Source organism: Bombina bombina, chromosome 4, assembly GCF_027579735.1.
Source record: "Bombina bombina isolate aBomBom1 chromosome 4, aBomBom1.pri, whole genome shotgun sequence".
Classification (NCBI taxonomy): Eukaryota; Metazoa; Chordata; class Amphibia; order Anura; family Bombinatoridae; genus Bombina; species Bombina bombina.
This window is the reverse complement of record NC_069502.1, coordinates 1,119,062,185-1,119,082,151: the sequence shown is the minus strand read 5'-3', so window position 1 is coordinate 1,119,082,151 and position 19,967 is coordinate 1,119,062,185. Positions and strand designations below refer to the sequence as shown.

Below are 19,967 nucleotides of genomic sequence, written 5' to 3'. Positions count from 1 at the left end.
CCCATGCTGGCCTGCGGAAACACATTCCCTTGGACAGATGATCCTGTGACAACCACCAAAGAAGAGAGTTTCTGGTTTCTTGGTCCAGATTTATCTGAGGAGATAAATCTGCATAATCCCCATTCCACTGTTTGAGCATGCAAAAGTTCCAGTGGTCTGGGATGCAAACGGAACTATGTCCATTGCCGCTACCATTAAACCGATTACCTCCATACACTGAGCCACTGACGGCCGAGGAATGGAATGAAGAGCTCGGCAGATGGATACAATTTTTGATTTCCTGACCTCCGTCAGAAACATTTTCATGTCCACCGAATCTATCAGAGTTCCCAGGAATGGGACTCTTGTGAGAGGGATAAGATTTTTTACGTTCACCTTCCACCCGTGAGATCTTAGAAAAGCCAACACGATGTCCGTGTGAGACATGGCTAGTTGGTAAGTTGACGCCTGGATTAAGATATCGTCCAGATAAGGCGCCACAGCTATGCCCCGCGGCCTTAGAACCGCCAGAAGGGACCCTAGCACCTTTGTGAAAATTCTGGGAGCCGCGGCAAACCTAAAGGGAAGAGCCACAAACTGGTAATGCTTCTCCAGAAAGGCAAACCTGAGGAACTGGTGATGATCTTTGTGGATAGGAATGTGTAGATACGCATCCTTTAAGTCCACGGTGGTCATATATTGACCCTCCTGGATCATTGGCAAAATAGTCCGAATGGTCTCCATCTTGAAGGATGGGACTCTGAGGAATTTGTTTAGGATCTTGAGATCCAAAATTGGTCTGTAAGTTCCCTCTTTTTTGGAAACCACAAACAGATTGGAGTAGAACCCTTGCCCTTGTTCTGTTTCCGGAACTGGGCAGATCACTCCCATGGAATATAGGTCTTCTACACAGCATAAGAACGCCTCTCTTTTTGTCTGGTTTACAGACAATTGAGAAAGATAGAATCTCCCCCTTGGGGGAGAAAATTTGAAATCTAGAAGATACCCCTGAGTTACTATTTCTAAAGCCCAGGAATCCTGAACGTCTCTTGCCCAACCCTGAGCGAAGAGAGAAAGTCTGCCCCCTACTAGATCCGGTCCCGGATCGGGGGGCTACCCCTTCATGCTGTCTTGGAGGCAGCAGCGGGCTTCTTGGCCTGTTTACCCATGCTTCAAGTCTGGTTAGGTTTTCAGACTGACTTGGATTGAGCAAGATTCCCCTCTTGCTTTGCGGCAGGGGAAGAGGAAGAGGGACCACCTTTGAAGTTTCGAAAGGAACGAAAATCATTTTGTTTGGTCCTCATCTTATCCTGAGGAAGGGCATGGCCTTTCCCTCCAGTGATGTCTGAAATGATCTCTTTCAGTTCAGGCCCGAATAGGGTCTTAACACATCAGCAGACCAGGACTTAAGCCATAACGCTCTACGCGCTAAAATGGCAAAACCTGAATTCTTAGCCGCTAATTTAGCCAATTGAAAAGCGGCATCTGTAATGAAAGAATTAGCTAGCTTGAGAGCCCTAATTCTATCCAGAATATCCTCTAATGGAGTCTCAACCTGAAGAGCCTCTTCCAGAGCCTCGAACCAAAAGGACGCTGCAGTAGTTACAGGAACAATGCACGCTATAGGTTGGAGAAGAAAACCTTGATGAACAAATATTTTCTTCAGGAGACCCTCTAATTTTTTATCCATAGGATCTTTGAAAGCACAACTGTCCTCAATAGGTATAGTTGTACGCTTAGCCAGGGTAGAAATAGCTCCCTCCACCTTAGGGACCGTCTGCCACGAGTCCCGCACTTTTCTTAAAAGTATGAGGGGGAGCGAACGGAATACCTGATCTATCCCACTCCTTAGTAACAATTTCCGAAATCCTCTTAGGGACCGGAAAAACATCAGTGTAGGCAGGAACCTCTAGGAATCTGTCCATTTTACACAATTTCTCTGGAACTACAATAGGGTCACAATCATCCAGTTGCTAAAACCTCCCTGAGCAATAAGCGGAGGTGTTCTAGTTTAAATTTAAAAGCCGTCATATCTGAATCTGTCTGAGGGAACATATTTCCTAAGTCAGAAATCTCTCCCTCAGCCAGCAAATCCCTCACTTTAGAACATTGTGAGGGTACATCGGATATGGCTAATAAAGCGTCAGAGGGCTCAGCATTTGTTCTCACACCAGACCTGCTGCGCTTCCCCTGCAACCCAGGCAGCTTAGATAAAACCTCTGTGAGGGTAGAATTCATAACTGCGGCCATATCTTGCAGGGTGAAAGAATTAGACACACTAGAAGTACTTGCCGTTGCTTGTGCGTGCGTTAACGGTTGTGACACTTGGGGAGAATTAGATGGCATAACCTGATTCTCTTCTGACTAAGACTCATCCTGCGACATACTTTTAGTAGCTAAAATATGTTCTTTACAATTTATTGACCTTTCAGTGCATGAGGTACACATTCTAAGTGGAGGTTCCACAATGGCTTCTAAACATATTGAACATTGACTTTCCTCAATGTCAGTCATGTTGAACAGGCTAGTAATGACTACAAACAAGCATGAAAACACTTTATTTAGTGGAAAAAAAATAACAATCTTAAAAAAACGGTACTGCGCCTTTAAGAGAAAAAAAGCATACACGTTCTGCAAAACAGCCTAAACATGCACCAATTTTTTTCAAAATTTTGTATGTAGACACACTATAGGTAGATAAGATTGCACCACAAATTTTTTTTTTTTAACAATTAACCCCTTAATTTCCAAACCGGATCGAAAATAGGCCCAGATCCGGAAAAAAAACACTCTCAGCACCTTGCCACAGCCCTGCTGTGGCCCTACCTGCCCTCAGGGATCGAAAGTGTGGGGTAAAAGCTTCGATTTGGCCAAAAACATACACCAGGGCCCTCAGGAGTTAGAGCTTGCTGCTTAGTGACAAAACTAACTGCGCATCTGAGGCGCGAAAATAGGCCCGCCCATCTCACTCGATGTTTCCTCAGCCTTAAAGAACCGCACCAGAGCGGTTATAACTAGCCATGTGGGTTCTAAGACCCGAAAATTAAGCCATGGGTGCCCTAATAAAATTGCCCAAAAACTTGTATTGCCCACAAAAACGTTAAAGCACTCCCAAATCAACAAAAAAACGTTTGCTCACAAACATTTGTCATTCAGTGTCAACCAAATGAGTAATTGGCCCCATATGCAAGCTAAGTAATGCCCTTCTTTTAGCTCTAGGATTACTGCTTACCCTTACCCTCCTGGGTATAATGTCAGCCTTTCTGAAATACACAGTCTCTCCAGAAAAATATGACTGAACATACCTCATTGCTGCATAGCATGAAACCGTTCCTCACACTGAAGTTTCCTGTACTCCTCAGCCTCTGTGGGAACAGAAATGGACCTTAGTTACAAATGCTAAGATCATCATCCTCCAGGCAGCAATCTTCATCCATCTGCTGCCTGAGAGTAAATAGTACACACCGGTACCATTTAAAATAACAAACTCTTGCTTGAAGAAATTAAAAACTAATATTTTATCACCTCTTTCACTTTACCCTTCCTAGTACTTAGAGTAGGCAAAGAGAATGACTGGGGGTGGAGCTAAGGGAGTAGCTATATAGACAGCTCTGCTGTGGTGCTCTTTGCCACTTCCTGTAGGGAAGGATAATATCCCACAAGTAAAGGATGAATCCGTGGACTCGTCTTACCTTTATAGAAGAAAGAAGAGGTAGTTCCCTTGAAAATCCGAAAGGAACAAAAAGTACTCTGTCAACCTCCTGGATTGGATCGCTTATCCTGAGGGAGGAGATGACCCTTGTCCCCCGAGAAGCCAGAAAAAATTGCCTTCAAGTCAGGTTCAAACAAGGCCTTCTTGTAAAGGATAGCCAAAAGACTAGGCTTGGAAGAAACACCCAGATTTCAATCAAAAAGAGGGTGCCGCATGCTAGGATAGAGAATCCTGAACACTTAGACGCCAATTTGGTAAGTTGCAGGGAAGCATGAGTAATAAATGAATCAGCTGTCTGAAAAGTTTTTTTTTTTTCTTAAAGAATTTTCAAACTTAAGAGACCCTTCCAGAGGATAAAACCAATAAGCCGCTGCACATGTAACTGTACCAAGGCAAACTACCGGCTGCAATAGCAACCCTTGATGAACATAGACTGTCATAAGGAGCCCCTCAAATTTAGTATTCCTCTATTTTTGAAAGTGTTTGTTGCACCCTCAGTTACAAAGGATGAGCCAACAAACAAACAGCTGAAAAGCATCTATTATAATATACACAGAACAAACGTTACTGTCTCTTTAAGTCCCAAGTAACTTATTTCTTTGTGTTTTGGTACCATCCTTATGTCACAAAGGATGAAGTAACAAACAAACAGCCCCAATCCTTTATATAAAGTTTACAGAGTAAAAATGACACTGTCCCTTTAACTTAACTGATTATTTTAAATCTTAAAAAGAATAACATATGTTCACACCAAAACCAGCAAAAAAAATTGGGCAAATTTGGTGCTAGATCAGAACAGTCCTCAGCAATATCCCCTCTGAGTATGATGTTTAAACACTGGGACCCCACTGCAACAGGGTAAATTATTACACAATCCGACTTATTTCTGTCGGTAATGGAGCTTACAATAAAGCAAAATACTGTATGTTTAATAAGACCCTTCCCCTGTGTGAGACGGGAGAAAATGGGACACTTTTGGAGTGCATCAAACAGATCTCCCTATCGGCATATTTTTTAAAACACCGCCAGGAGAGACACTGAGTACGCTATGCACCCCCAAGGACCGCCCATCGTAGGCGGAGACACAACAGAGAACTCCCGGGCGGCATTTAGAGAACCGCCGGGAGATAATCTCAATACCTCCATAAAAAGCCGCCGGGACTGTCCCCTTAAGTCCTTCGCGGGCATCGCCGCAGTAGGCATCTTCCGGCATCATGTATATGATAAGGACAAAGCGGGAGATAAAAAGGTGCGCAAAGTGCGTCCCTAAGGACCACCCTTCGTGGGCGTAAACTCCTAACAGTGCCCAATACACTAGCGTAACAGCAACATGTGAGCTGCATAACTGAGACCTCGATGTCTGTATTAAATAAACATGATCTCAAGTAACCCCTTAGTACCGTATATCCAATAAACATAGGGGAAGGATAGTTGCGACACACAGTCATCTCCCGGTCAGCATGTCTCATGTTATCGCCGGGAGATGAGAGTAACAAGGGGAATTTGAAGCACTCAATGCTTTATAAAGTTTACCCTTAGATTGCCTTAGCATGCTGCAAGAACCCCAAGAGAAAAAACATAAACCCAGACATCTCCTGTGCGGCATTATGTAACCGCCGGAAGAACAGGTCTTTCTACAGCCCATAAGTAGAAAACTTTACCGTCTATTCCATAAGCTGTCTAAAAGTGTCTCCTCTGTAAAGGAGAAAAATGTATACCAGAATAAAGAGTCCCTTCTCTCTCTAAGGGCTGCTATTCCCAAACAGAGTGGCCAATGTCTTTTTGAGCCCTTGACTTTTCTTAAGCCCAGGAATAAAAAATGGCACTTACCTCCCCGCTGCCAACAGCAAAGGCAGTTCCCAGGTTTGTGAAGTCCCACGGCTCACATGGACCTGAGGAGAACAAGGAAACACTGAGTAAGATCCCTCAGATTTTCCCCCGAGCAGCAACAGAATATGGGAGGCGCAGTGAGAATAATGTTCCACCAGTTCCCATTGCTTAAAAGCCACCAAATGCTTCTCTGTGTACTGAAGAGACTGATCTGGTCTAGGCTACACCCAAGCACAAAGTAGCACTCTATTGGCACTACTTAAAAAAAAATAAACTCTTGATTGAAGAAACTAAAACTAACACCACACTTTACCTCTTCCTATTACTAACACAGGCAAAGAGAATGACTGGAGTGGGAGGGAGGGGAGGAGCTATATATGCAGCTCTGCTGTGGTGCTCTATGCCTCCTCCTGCTGACCAGGAGGCGATAAGTAAGGATGAAATCTGTGGACTCGTCATATCTTGTTAAAGAAATGAACCCAGAACCCCTGCTGCACACCTCTAAACCTCAACAAGCCATGCTGAGATGCTTACCTGACCTCCCCAGACCGGAGGAAAACTCAAGCAATCCAGACTTTAAAATCTTGAACCAGAGGAATATCAGCCTTTGCTCTGCAAACGAAAGAAGGCTCTAAACAACCTCTCACTTCCGCAACGCAGCAGAAACACACAGGAAGAGCATGCAAAACTCGTGCCAAGGAAACTCCGCCCATCGTGGTCATACCCAACCACCTCACAGCCGGCATCTCATTTAACACTACAAACAGCCGCCAGGAGGGAAAGAAAGTGCGTGACTCGCTTAAACACCAAGCAGTCCGTTTAACTAACTAACACCTCACTTTACCTCTTCCTATCACTAACACAGGCAAAGAGAATGACTGGAGTGGGAGGGAGGGGCGGAGCTATATATATGCAGCTCTGCTGTGGTGCTCTTTCCCTCCTCCTGCTGACCAGGAGGCGATAAGTAAGGATGAAATCTGTGGACTCGTCATATCTTGTTAAAGAAATGAACCCAGAACCCCTGCTGCACACCTCTAAACCTCAACAAGCCATGCTGGGATGCTTACCTGACCTCCCCAGACCGGAGGAAAACTCAAGCAATCCAGACTTTAAAATCTAGAACCAGAGGAATATCAGCCTTTGCTCTGCAAACGAAAGAAGGCTCTAAACAACCTCTCACTTCCGCAACGCAGCAGAAACACACAGGAAGAGCACGCAAAACTCGTGCCAAGGAAACTTCGCCCATCGTGGTCATACCCAACCACCTCACAGCCGGCATCTTATTTAACACTACAAACAGCCGCCAGGAGGGAAAGAAAGTGTGTGACTCGCTTAAACACCAAGCAATCCGTACCTTCCCATACAAACACATAATAATGAGCCTTAACAAGGAGAGCTGAACAGCACTCCTAAATATAGCCAATATCCGCTCACCGTGCCCCACAAAAACTAAACTGCCACAATAAAAAAAACCTGCACATAAGCAGGATTAACATCCCAACATTAACCCCATAAGTGCCAAAACTTTTCTGAACCTTCTCTATATCAGAAAAATAAAAAGTAGAACTTACCTCCATCACAGTCTGCCCGGCAGCAGGGCAGCTCACAAGGTTTGAAAGTTTTCATCCCTCACATGGACCTGTGGAAAGCAAAAAAGACCAAGTAAACCTAGTTAGGCTTTTTTAAATAAGGGCAGCAAAAACTGATTGGGAGGCACAGTAGGGTTTATACCCCACAAGTTCCCAAATGCTTAAATGACACCACTGCTCTACTGAAGAGACTGACATGGACTACAGCTACACCCCAGGAAAACAGAGCAAACCTGCTTTGCTTAAAAATAAACTCTTGATTGAAGAATCAGACACCTAACTTTACCCCTCCTTGCAACTGATACAAGCAAAGAGAATGACTGGGGGTAGTGGGTAAGGGTGTGGTATTTAACAGCTTTGCTGTGGTGCTCTTTGCCTCATCCTGCTAGTCAGGAGTGATATTCCCAATAGTAATTATGATGATCCGTGGACTCACCGTGTCATCAGAAAGAAAAATGTTTATATATGAATATAAACCAAACATACACAAGACTGCAAAACGAGATACATTTTGCAGTTTATCTGGTTTTAAAACATGTATTTTGTATGCAGATCTTTTTGCAATGTGCTAATGAACTGCAGATAGATATAATACATACATTTAAAAAAAAAACTTTAATGTCCCTTTAAAAAAAAAAAAAAAAATCCCTTTTTTATAGTTTTGTTTGATGGACCAATAGCTTCACAACAATTCCAAAGCATCCTTTGAAAAGTTAACAATACTGCTTTAATGAACCTCAAACTAATCCAATTCCTTCTATAATTTTGTTTTCAATAAACCTCTCTTTAGAACAAACCTGGATCATGAATCTAGATAACCAGATAAAGTAAATAAATAAATACATAAAATTAGCAGCCTGAAGTTTAGAAAAATCGTCAGTGATGGAATTTTGAAATGTTTTACTGGACTGCTGCCGCAGTATAAACCATAGCATGAGTGACTTCTTGACAGACATAACGTTTCCATGATAATGTTAGAATGCAGTTTATGCACCCAAAGCATAGTAATAAACAAAACTCACTAGTAATTCAAATCTAGAACTGCCCATAGCTATTGGTCCTTTGTGATAATTATACTGCTTGTGCCCCTTTTTTTTTTTTTTTTAACTTTGAAGTTTACAAAAAAGGGGGAAAAAAGTATCTGATATGTAGATAAACAGGTGATGTAAAACTTAATATTTTCACTGCTTCATAACAAGAAGAAACAAAATTACACAATGGCAAAAATGTCAAATATTTCTTGAACAATGAAATGTGTTTTAAATGCTCTTGACATAAGTGGTTAGCTAAGTGCAATTTAAGATCCCAGCGTTCTATTTCAGCCTTCTCAAAGCATATGACAAGAACAAGTGGATATGGTAGGTTGGGTGCAACTAGAAAAAAAACAAAAAACTATTGCATTGTGGTTCTTGCAGGTCAGATGCACTTTTTTCTGCAACCGGTTTTCACTTTGAGGATGTATATTTCACGCAGTCATGATAATTAAACATGTATAAATTAACCCTTTGCTGTGCAAAAAGTACAAATAAGCAAAAAAACAAGAGATGTTGATTTAGATTCTCCTACCTGTTAAAATGATTCCTAAAAACATCCAGGAGCAGAGAAAGATGTTTCCTGCACGAGGATTGTAATCTGTCGTCAGCTTCCCTTGAGCTAAAGTGAATAAAATCCCAAATATCTGAAAGAGAGCAGTGATTTGCCATCGAATACGGCATTTATAACGATTAGCAGGTTGAAGTAAATTGTTTCTATAAAGATACATTAAACACAGGCCTACGAGTGGAGCCCGTATGTATTGCCATACTGGATCTAGATGCAGAAGAAATGATGAGCCAAATGGCTACAGCTTCTAGATTATTAAATGTTTCATTCACAGATCAAATTACATTTGGTTTGCTTAAAGCAGGATTGTCTAAACCAGGGATGGAGAACCTCGTCACTCCTGATGTTTCAGAACTACATGATGCTTAAGCACTCTGAAGCCCAGTTGAACATCATGGGAAATGTATGCGCCAAGGTTCCCCATCCCTGGTTTAAACTAAGGACCAGAGGGGTATTCTATTCAGCCCCCATTTGCAAAAATCAGGCTGCCTCTCTTCTTTGCGAGTGCAGTGCATATGTTTTTAGGTCTGAATGTATATGTAAGCTTTATTTATCCTGCTAAATAGCATTGTATTTCTAAGTCAGTTATATATAGATATTACTGTTTTGGCTAATCTATTTTATATGAAAGTATGTTCTTTCTCCAACATAGGTGTGTCCGGTCCACGGCGTCATCCTTACTTGTGGGATATTCTCTTCCCCAACAGGAAATGGCAAAGAGCCCAGCAAAGCTGGTCACATGATCCCTCCTAGGCTCCGCCTACCCCAGTCATTCTCTTTGCCGTTGTACAGGCAACATCTCCACGGAGATGGCTTAGAGTTTTTTAGTGTTTAACTGTAGTTTTTATTATTCAATCAAGAGTTTGTTATTTTAAAATAGTGCTGGTATGTACTATTTACTCAGAAACAGAAAAGAGATGAAGATTTCTGTTTGTATGAGGAAAATGATTTTAGCACCGTAACTAAAATCCATGGCTGTTCCACACAGGACTGTTGAGAGCAATTAACTTCAGTTGGGGGAACAGTGTGCAGTCTCTTGCTGCTTGAGGTATGACACATTCTAACAAGACGATGTAATGCTGGAAGCTGTCATTTTTCCCTATGGGATCCGGTAAGCCATGTTTATTACGATGGTAAATAAGGGCTTCACAAGGGCTTATTAAGATTGTAGACTTTTCTGGGCTAAATCGATTCAGTTTTAAAACATATTTAGCTTTGAGGAATCATTTTATCTGGGTATATTGATATTATAAATATCGGCAGGCACTGTATTAGACACCTTATTTCTCTGGGGCTTTCCCAAAGCATAAGCAGAGCCTCATTTTCGCGCCGGTGTGGCGCACTTGTTTTTGAGAGGCATGGCATGCAGTCGCATGTGAGAGGAGCTCTGATACTTAGAAAAGACTTTCTGAAGGCGTCATTTGGTATCGTATTCCCCTTTGGGTTTGGTTGGGTCTCAGCAAAGCAGATACCAGGGACTGTAAAGGGGTTAAAGTGTTAAAACGGCTCCGGTTCCGTTATTTTAGGGGTTAAAGCTTCCAAATTTGGTGTGCAATACTTTTAAGGCTTTAAGACACTGTGGTGAAAATTTGGTGAATTTTGTACAATTCCTTCATGTTTTTTCGCAATTGCAGTAATAAAGTGTGTTCAGTTTAAAATTTAAAGTGACAGTAACGGTTTTATTTTAAAACGTTTTTTGTACTTTATTATCAAGTTTATGCCTGTTTAACATGTCTGAACTACCAGATAGACTGTGTTCTGAATGTGGGGAAGCCAGAATTCCTGTTCATTTAAATAAATGTGATTTATGTGATAATGACAATGATGCCCAAGATGATTCCTCAAGTGAGGGGAGTAAGCATGGTACTGCATCATTCCCTCCTTCGTCTACACGAGTCTTGCCCACTCAGGAGGCCCCTAGTACATCTAGCGCGCCAATACTCCTTACTATGCAACAATTAACGGCTGTAATGGATAATTCTGTCAAAAACATTTTAGCCAAAATGAACCCTTGTCAGCGTAAGCGTGGCTGCTCTGTTTTAGTTACTGAAGAGCATGACGACGCTGATATTAATATCTCTGAAGGGCCCCTAACTCAATCTGAGGGGGCCAGGGAGGTTTTGTCTGAGGGAGAAATTACTGATTCAGGGAACATTTCTCAACAGGCTGAACCTGATGTAATTGCATTTAAATTTAAGTTGGAACATCTCCGCATTCTGCTTAAGGAGGTATTATCCACTCTGGATGATTGTGAAAAGTTGGTCATCCCAGAGAAACTATGTAAAATGGACAAGTTCCTAGAGGTGCCGGAGCTCCCAGAAGCTTTTCCTATACCCAAGCGGGTGGCGGACATTGTTAATAAAGAATGGGAAAGGCCCGGTATTCCTTTCGTCCCTCCCCCCATATTTAAAAAATTGTTTCCTATGGTCGACCCCAGAAAGGACTTATGGCAGACAGTCCCCAAGGTCGAGGGAGCGGTTTCTACTTTAAACAAACGCACCACTATACCCATAGAGGATAGTTGCGCTTTCAAAGATCCTATGGATAAAAAATTAGAAGGTTTGCTTAAAAAGATGTTTGTTCAGCAGGGTTACCTTCTACAACCAATTTCATGCATTGTCCCTGTCACTACAGCCGCATGTTTCTGGTTTGATGAGCTGATAAAGGCGCTCGATAGTGATTCTCCTCCTTATGAGGAGATTATGGACAGAATCAATGCTCTCAAATTGGCTAATTCTTTCACCCTAGACGCCACTTTGCAATTGGCTAGGTTAGCGGCTAAGAATTCTGGGTTTGCTATTGTGGCGCGCAGAGCGCTTTGGTTGAAATCTTGGTCGGCTGATGCGTCTTCCAAGAACAAGCTACTAAACATTCCTTTCAAGGGGAAAACGCTGTTTGGCCCTGACTTGAAAGAGATTATCTCGGATATCACTGGGGGTAAGGGCCACGCCCTTCCTCAGGATCGGCCTTTCAAGGCGAAAAATAGACCTAATTTTCGTCCCTTTCGTAAAAACGGACCAGCCCAAAGTGCTACGTCCTCTAAGCAAGAGGGTAATACTTCTCAAGCCAAGCCAGCTTGGAGACCAATGCAAGGCTGGAACAAGGGAAAGCAGGCCAAGAAACCTGCCACTGCTACCAAGACAGCATGAAATATTGGCCCCCGATCCGGGACCGGATCTGGTGGGGGGCAGACTCTCTCTCTTCGCTCAGGCTTGGGCAAGAGATGTTCTGGATCCTTGGGCGCTAGAAATAGTCTCCCAGGGTTATCTTCTGGAATTCAAGGGACTTCCCCCAAGGGGGAGGTTCCACAGGTCTCAGTTGTCTTCAGACCACATAAAAAGACAGGCGTTCTTACATTGTGTAGAAGACCTGTTAAAAATGGGAGTGATTCATCCTGTTCCACTAAGAGAACAAGGGATGGGGTTCTACTCCAATCTGTTCATAGTTCCCAAAAAAGAGGGAACGTTCAGACCAATCTTAGATCTCAAGATCTTAAACAAGTTTCTCAAGGTTCCATCTTTCAAGATGGAAACCATTCGAACTATTCTTCCTTCCATCCAGGAGGGTCAATTCATGACCACGGTGGATTTAAAGGATGCGTATCTACATATTCCTATCCACAAGGAACATCATCGGTTCCTAAGGTTCGCATTCCTGGACAAACATTACCAGTTCGTGGCGCTTCCTTTCGGATTAGCCACTGCTCCAAGGATTTTCACAAAGGTACTAGGGTCCCTTCTAGCGGTGCTAAGACCAAGGGGCATTGCAGTAGTACCTTACCTGGACGACATTCTGATTCAAGCGTCGTCCCTTCCTCAAGCAAAGGCTCACACGGACATTGTCCTGGCCTTTCTCAGATCTCACGGCTGGAAAGTGAACGTGGAAAAGAGTTCTCTATCCCCGTCAACAAGGGTTCCCTTCTTGGGAACAATTATAGACTCCTTAGACATGAGGATCTTTCTAACAGAGGCCAGAAAAACAAAACTTCTAGACTCTTGTCGGATACTTCATTCCGTTCCTCTTCCTTCCATAGCTCAGTGCATGGAAGTGATCGGGTTGATGGTGGCGGCAATGGACATAGTTCCTTTTGCGCGCATTCATCTAAGACCATTACAACTGTGCATGCTCAGTCAGTGGAATGGGGACTTTACAGACTTGTCTCCGAAGATACAAGTAAATCAGAGGACCAGAGACTCACTCCGTTGGTGGCTGTCCCTGGACAATCTGTCTCAAGGGATGACGTTCCGCAGACCAGAGTGGGTCATTGTCACGACCGACGCCAGTCTGATGGGCTGGGGCGCGGTCTGGGGATCCCTGAAAGCTCAGGGTCTTTGGTCTCGGGAAGAATCTCTTCTACCGATAAATATTCTGGAACTGAGAGCGATATTCAATGCTCTCAAGGCCTGGCCTCGGCTAGCGAGGACCAAGTTCATACGGTTTCAATCAGACAACATGACAACTGTTGCGTACATCAACCATCAGGGGGGAACAAGGAGTTCCCTAGCGATGGAAGAAGTGACCAAAATCATTCTATGGGCGGAGTCTCACTCCTGCCACCTGTCTGCTATCCACATCCCAGGAGTGGAAAATTGGGAAGCGGATTTTCTGAGTCGTCAGACATTGCATCCGGGGGAGTGGGAACTCCATCCGGAAATCTTTGCCCAAGTCACTCACCTGTGGGGCATTCCAGACATGGATCTGATGGCCTCTCGTCAGAACTTCAAAGTTCCTTGCTACGGGGCCAGATCCAGGGATCCCAAGGCGGCTCTAGTGGATGCACTAGTAGCACCTTGGACCTTCAAACTAGCTTATGTGTTCCCGCCATTTCCTCTCATCCCCAGGCTGGTAGCCAGGATCAATCAGGAGAGGGCGTCGGTGATCTTAATAGCTCCTGCGTGGCCACGCAGGACTTGGTATGCAGATCTGGTGAATATGTCATCGGCTCCACCTTGGAAGCTACCTTTGAGACGAGACCTTCTTGTTCAGGGTCCGTTCGAACATCCGAATCTGGTTTCACTCCAGCTGACTGCTTGGAGATTGAACGCTTGATTTTATCGAAGCGAGGATTCTCAGATTCTGTTATCGATACTCTTGTTCAGGCCAGAAAGCCTGTAACTAGAAAGATTTACCACAAAATTTGGAAAAAATATATCTGTTGGTGTGAATCTAAAGGATTCCCTTGGGACAAGGTTAAGATTCCTAGGATTCTATCCTTCCTTCAAGAAGGATTGGAAAAAGGATTATCTGCAAGTTCCCTGAAGGGACAGATTTCTGCCTTGTCGGTATTACTTCACAAAAAGCTGGCAGCTGTGCCAGATGTTCAAGCCTTTGTTCAGGCTCTGGTTAGAATCAAGCCTGTTTACAAACCTTTGACTCCTCCTTGGAGTCTCAATTTAGTTCTTTCAGTTCTTCAGGGGGTTCCGTTTGAACCCTTACATTCCGTTGATATTAAGTTATTATCTTGGAAAGTTTTGTTTTTAGTTGCGATTTCTTCTGCTAGAAGAGTCTCAGAATTATCTGCTCTGCAGTGTTCTCCTCCTTATCTGGTGTTCCATGCAGAAAAGGTGGTTTTACGTACTAAACCTGGTTTTCTTCCAAAAGTTGTTTCTAACAAAAACATTAACCAGGAGATTATCGTACCTTCTCTGTGTCCAAAACCAGTTTCAAAGAAGGAACGTTTGTTGCACAATTTGGATGTTGTTCGCGCTCTAAAATTCTATTTAGATGCTACAAAGGATTTTAGACAAACATCTTCCTTGTTTGTTGTTTATTCAGGTAAAAGGAGAGGTCAAAAAGCAACTTCTACCTCTCTCTCTTTTTGGATTAAAAGCATCATCAGATTGGCTTACGAGACTGCCGGACGGCAGCCTCCCGAAAGAATCACAGCTCATTCCACTAGGGCTGTGGCTTCCACATGGGCCTTCAAGAACGAGGCTTCTGTTGATCAGATATGTAGGGCAGCGACTTGGTCTTCACTGCACACTTTTACCAAATTTTACAAGTTTGATACTTTTGCTTCTTCTGAGGCTATTTTTGGGAGAAAGGTTTTGCAAGCCGTGGTGCCTTCCATTTAGGTGACCTGATTTGCTCCCTCCCTTCATCCGTGTCCTAAAGCTTTGGTATTGGTTCCCACAAGTAAGGATGACGCCGTGGACCGGACACACCTATGTTGGAGAAAACAGAATTTATGTTTACCTGATAAATTTCTTTCTCCAACGGTGTGTCCGGTCCACGGCCCGCCCTGGTTTTTTAATCAGGTCTGATAATTTATTTTCTTTAACTACAGTCACCACGGTACCATATGGTTTCTCCTATGCAAATATTCCTCCTTAACGTCGGTCGAATGACTGGGGTAGGCGGAGCCTAGGAGGGATCATGTGACCAGCTTTGCTGGGCTCTTTGCCATTTCCTGTTGGGGAAGAGAATATCCCACAAGTAAGGATGACGCCGTGGACCGGACACACCGTTGGAGAAAGAAATTTATCAGGTAAACATAAATTCTGTTTTTCTCCCTGGGATCGGATTTGAACAGGTTGAATAGACAAAGACTAATTATTATTATACAATAATTTCAAGCCCAGCATCCGCTGTTATTGTCTGTGGATACATTGATATTGAGTTGTGGGGTCACATACAGCGATATATCCAGTGCTTCATGGGCTCATTTTCAGAACAGGATTCATTATTATGAACCACTGACATGTTTAATTGGAACAGTACAGATTGCTAAACCTAATGACGCATGAAATGTCTAAATAATTAGCTACTTTAATTATCTGTGTTTTCTTAATACAGAGATATTAAGAGACAGGTACATCACCAAACATATCTCTTTATGTCAATATCTTTTTATCATTTCTTTGTTACGGTTTTAAATTGTAACGTTACAAAATTTATATCAATGTTGCAGGTTTTAGTACTTGGAAAATAATGTCTAAATGTCTTCCCTCACACGCTGCATCATCAACACTAGCATCTCAAATTCAGAACACAGGTACGTGCGAGTTAAACCTGCAAGTGCCATAGATGATACGTGCTTGGATATTTCTTGGTTACCTGCGCAGAGGCGTTTAGAAGTCCTGAAGAAGTTCCTTCTGATTCTGGATATGTAATTTCCACAGCAAACTCAAATCCCAAAGGGAGATAGCCCGTCATAAAGAAACTGAGGAAGAGATATAGAACTTTGAAGGATTAATACATTTCAAACAATTCTTGACAACTGCTGGAGGGGTTGTTCTAAAGTAGGCTCAATGTATGATATATGGAGGTCATACCCTAGGGTACAAATATATTAGAAGGATATACTTGATAACACAAACCTTATCTTCCATAATAACCTTACCTTGGACCCCGTTGTTTTTCTTTTTAATAGTCCCCCACAATTAATATGCAAACTGAAAGCTACATTATATCAGTTCCTTATTAAAGTGACACTAACCCCACATTTTTTCTTTCATGATTCAGATAGAGTATGCAATTTTAAGCAACTTTCTAATTTACTCCTTTTATCAATTTTTCTTTGTTCTCATGTTATCTTGATTTGAAAAAGCAGTAATAAAAGGTTAGGAGCCATCCCATTTTTAGTTCAGCACCTTGGTAGAGCTTGCTGATTGGTTTGCTACATTTAGCCACAAATCAGCAAGTGCTATCCAGGTGCTGAACAAAAATTGGTCTGGCTCTAAAGCTTACTGTACTGCTTTTTCAAATCAGGATAGCATGAGAACAAAGAAAAATTGATTATAGGAGTAAATTAGAAATGTGTTTAAATTCTCATGCTCTATCTGAATCATGAAAGAAAAAAAATTGGGTTTAGTATCCCTTTAACAGTGTTAAACATAATATAATAATATCCTTGAACTGAAAAGGCCACAACTACCTACTGTTAATGAGAGGGTAGAACAAGTAAATATAGCCCTAGAAAGGTATCACTATTTAACTACTGACAGGTTGGATTTATATCACGCTATCAACTGAACATGGGAATCACACCCACCACTACTTGCTCCCATTCGCATGCCCTGTAGATTGTTGTTTATTACACGTATGGTTCATTTCATATATGCTAACTTTACATCAGCAGACATAATAGGTGCATTTAGAATTGAGAGCTATAGGGCTCAGGTAATCAGATCAAAGATTAGTATTCAAGAGTCTGTTTCCCCAATGGAACCAAAGAAATATATTTCTACAACACAATTTGTATCCCAATTGTATTTGTAACATTATCCCAAAGTAATTGTTTGTTTATTTTGTTTTATTTTTTATTATTATGAGTTATTATTATTGTATTTTATAAAGTGCCAAAAAATTCTGCAGCGAAGTCCATGGGTACAATTGATACAATGATGCAATACTTGTGAGAGAGACAAGATGAAATGTATCAAATACAGGAGGAACGGAGGGGTAGGAAGGTAAGAAACAGGAGGTGAGAACTGAAAGGGTGAGAATGGTGTTAGTAGTTAAATGAGGGCAATTATTAGGCAGGAGGAATATAATTGTTACTAAGTTGGGTGGTAGGCTTCCTTGAACAAATATGTCTTTAGGGAGTGTTTAACCCCTTAAGGACCAGCGATGTACACTGTACGCCACTGATCTTTTTAAAGGGATTGCATTTTTAATAGCGCACTATTTCCAGAGAGCGGCTGAACCCACGCTATTATAACTAAGAAAACCTTTAACGAACTGCAACGTACACGGTACATCATGGTTGTTAGAGGAGGACAGATTAGGGGTAAGCTCAAGGAAGTGTGTTCCAGAGGGTTGGTGCCGCACCAGAGAAGTTCTGCAGTCTGGCATGGTAAGAGATGATAGAAGATACAAGGAACATGTCATTTTTGGACCTTAGTGGGCGGGCTGAAATATATTTGTTGATTAGTGAGGACAGGTAGTGGGGGACAGCATTGGTATGGGCTTTGTAGGTCAGGGTGAGAATTTTGAATTTAATTCTGCTGCAAATGGGGAGCCAGTGAAGGGACTCACTGAGAGGTGCAGCAGATACAGAGCGCCGGGAAAGCTGGATTAGCATGGCAGAGGCATTTAGCATGTATTGAAGGGGGTACAGGCGGGAAAGAGGAAGACCAGTTAGTAGGTTATTGCAGTAGTCAAGTTGGGAAATTACAAGAGAGTGAATTAGTTTCTTAGTGGTGTCAGCGCTCAAAACGAAAAGGATGAGGGAAGCCATTGGATGTGGGGAATGAAGGCCAGATTAGAGTCAAGTGTATGATTGGAGTCTAGTGTAACTCTGAGGCAGCAAACTTGGGGTGATGGGGAGATAGTGATACCGCCGACAGTGATAAAAAGTCAGAAAATTGGAGAGAGCTATGCTGACCGTAGTAGCTTGGATTGTTTTTGAATAGTTATATTGTATTAACTTGAAATATGAGGTTTTCATGTCAATTTAGAATATCAAATATCTCTTTTTGACATATGGATGGTGTATCGGCAGTGTGTACTATATATAAGTGGACAACTCCTGGAACGGGGCTTAACCTCTATGGGAGGAACTTGAAACATTATGGATGAACTTATACCTGCTCCTCCAGAATTAAAATGGTTACATGTTTTATATACTAAAGTAATTTGATGTTAACTATCAGTACTATTGTCCATATGTAGGATTATGCTTGAAAACCAATTATCAAATAAAATCTTAAAAAACAAACAAAAATAATGCTTACCTGAAAATTTAATTTCCTTCTGTATGAGGAGAGTCCACTGCATCATTCCTTTCTGTTGGGAAATACTAAACCTGGCCACCAGGAGGAGGCAAAGACACCCCAGCCAAAGGCTAAAATACTCCCCCGACTTCCCTTATATTCCAGTCATTCTGTCAAGGGAACAAGGGACAGTAGGAGAAACATCAGGGTATAAATGGTGCCGGAAGAGAAAAACAAATTTTGGTCCGCCCATCGGAGTATACGGGCGGGGGCCGTGGACTCTCCTCATACAGAAAGAAATGAAATTATCAGGTAAGCATAATTTATGTTTTCCATCTTAATATGAGGAAAGTCCATGGCATCATTCCTTACTGTTGGGAACACTATACCCAAGCTCTAGAGGACACTGAATGATAATGAATGATTATCGCTGCAGAATCTGTTGGCGCTCTACAAATAACCGATAATAATAATGGGAGGGGTAAAAGAAATGTGCACCCTAATCTGAGGGCACCACAGCCTGCAAAACCTCTCTCCCAAAAGCTGCTTCCGTCGAAGCAAAAACATCAAATTTTTAGAACTTTGAAAAAGTATGTAAGGAGGACCAGGTAGCCGACCTTACAAATCTGATCCATAGAGGCCTTGTTCTTAAAGACCCAAGAGGAAGCCACCGCTCTAGTGGAATGAGAAGTAATCCTGTGAGAAGGTCTAAGTCTCGCTGACTTGTAAGCTAAAGCATATACACTCCTTAACCAAAAAGATAAGGAAATCGAAGAGGCCTTCAGACCCTTACGCTTCCCAGAGTAGAAAAAAAAACAAGGAAGAAGTTTGTCTAAAATCCTTAGAAGCTTGAAGATAAAACTTCAAAGCTCGAACCACATACAGATTATGAAGTAAACGTTCCTTCGAAGGAGGAGGATTAGGACATAAGGAAGGAACCACAATCTCCTGATTGAAGTTACGATCAGACACCACCTTAGGAAGAAAACCCAAGGAGGTACGTAAAACAGCCTTATTCAGTGTGGAACACCAGATAAGGAGGCTCACATTGCAAGGCAGCCATTTCAGAAACTCTGCGTGCCGACGCAATAGACAATAGAAAAAGAACCTTCCAGGACAATAACTTAATGACAACCGAATGCATAGGCTCCAACGGAGCCCGATGCAAAAATTTAAGAACAAGATTCAAACGCCAAGGTAGAGCGTTAGATCTAAAAACAGGTCTCATCCTGATCAGAGACTTAACGAAGGATTGCAAGTCAGGGAGTTCCACAAGCCTCTTGTGCAGCAAAACAGAAAGGGCCGAAATCTGTCTGCTCTGGGAACTGGCAGAAAGGAAAGAAACCTGGCAGCCTTGACCTTATGCCAGGCGAAACCACGCTCTTCACACCAGAATAAGTAAGCTCTCAACACCTTATGATAGATGCGACGAGTAACAGGCTTATGAGTCTGAATGAGAGTGTCAATAACCCTCTCAGAAAAAACAGAATTTATGTTTACCTGATAAATTACTTTCTCCAACGGTGTGTCCGGTCCACGGCGTCATCCTTACTTGTGGGATATTCTCTTCCCCAACAGGAAATGGCAAAGAGCCCAGCA

General features: G+C 42.4%; 1 protein-coding gene across 1 annotated transcript in view; it reads right to left on the bottom strand.

The window, feature by feature from the left end:
- The window catches only part of FLVCR1 (FLVCR heme transporter 1), a 230,203-nt gene that overhangs the window by 62,019 nt on the left and 148,217 nt on the right, over window positions 1-19,967 (bottom strand). Inside the window, exons 7-8 of the mRNA XM_053712463.1 lie at window positions 15,769-15,874; window positions 8,677-8,788 (exon numbers count right to left, since the gene is read on the bottom strand). Coding sequence (XP_053568438.1) covers window positions 8,677-8,788; window positions 15,769-15,874 — 218 coding nt within the window. The remainder of the gene's footprint in view (window positions 1-8,676; window positions 8,789-15,768; window positions 15,875-19,967) is intronic.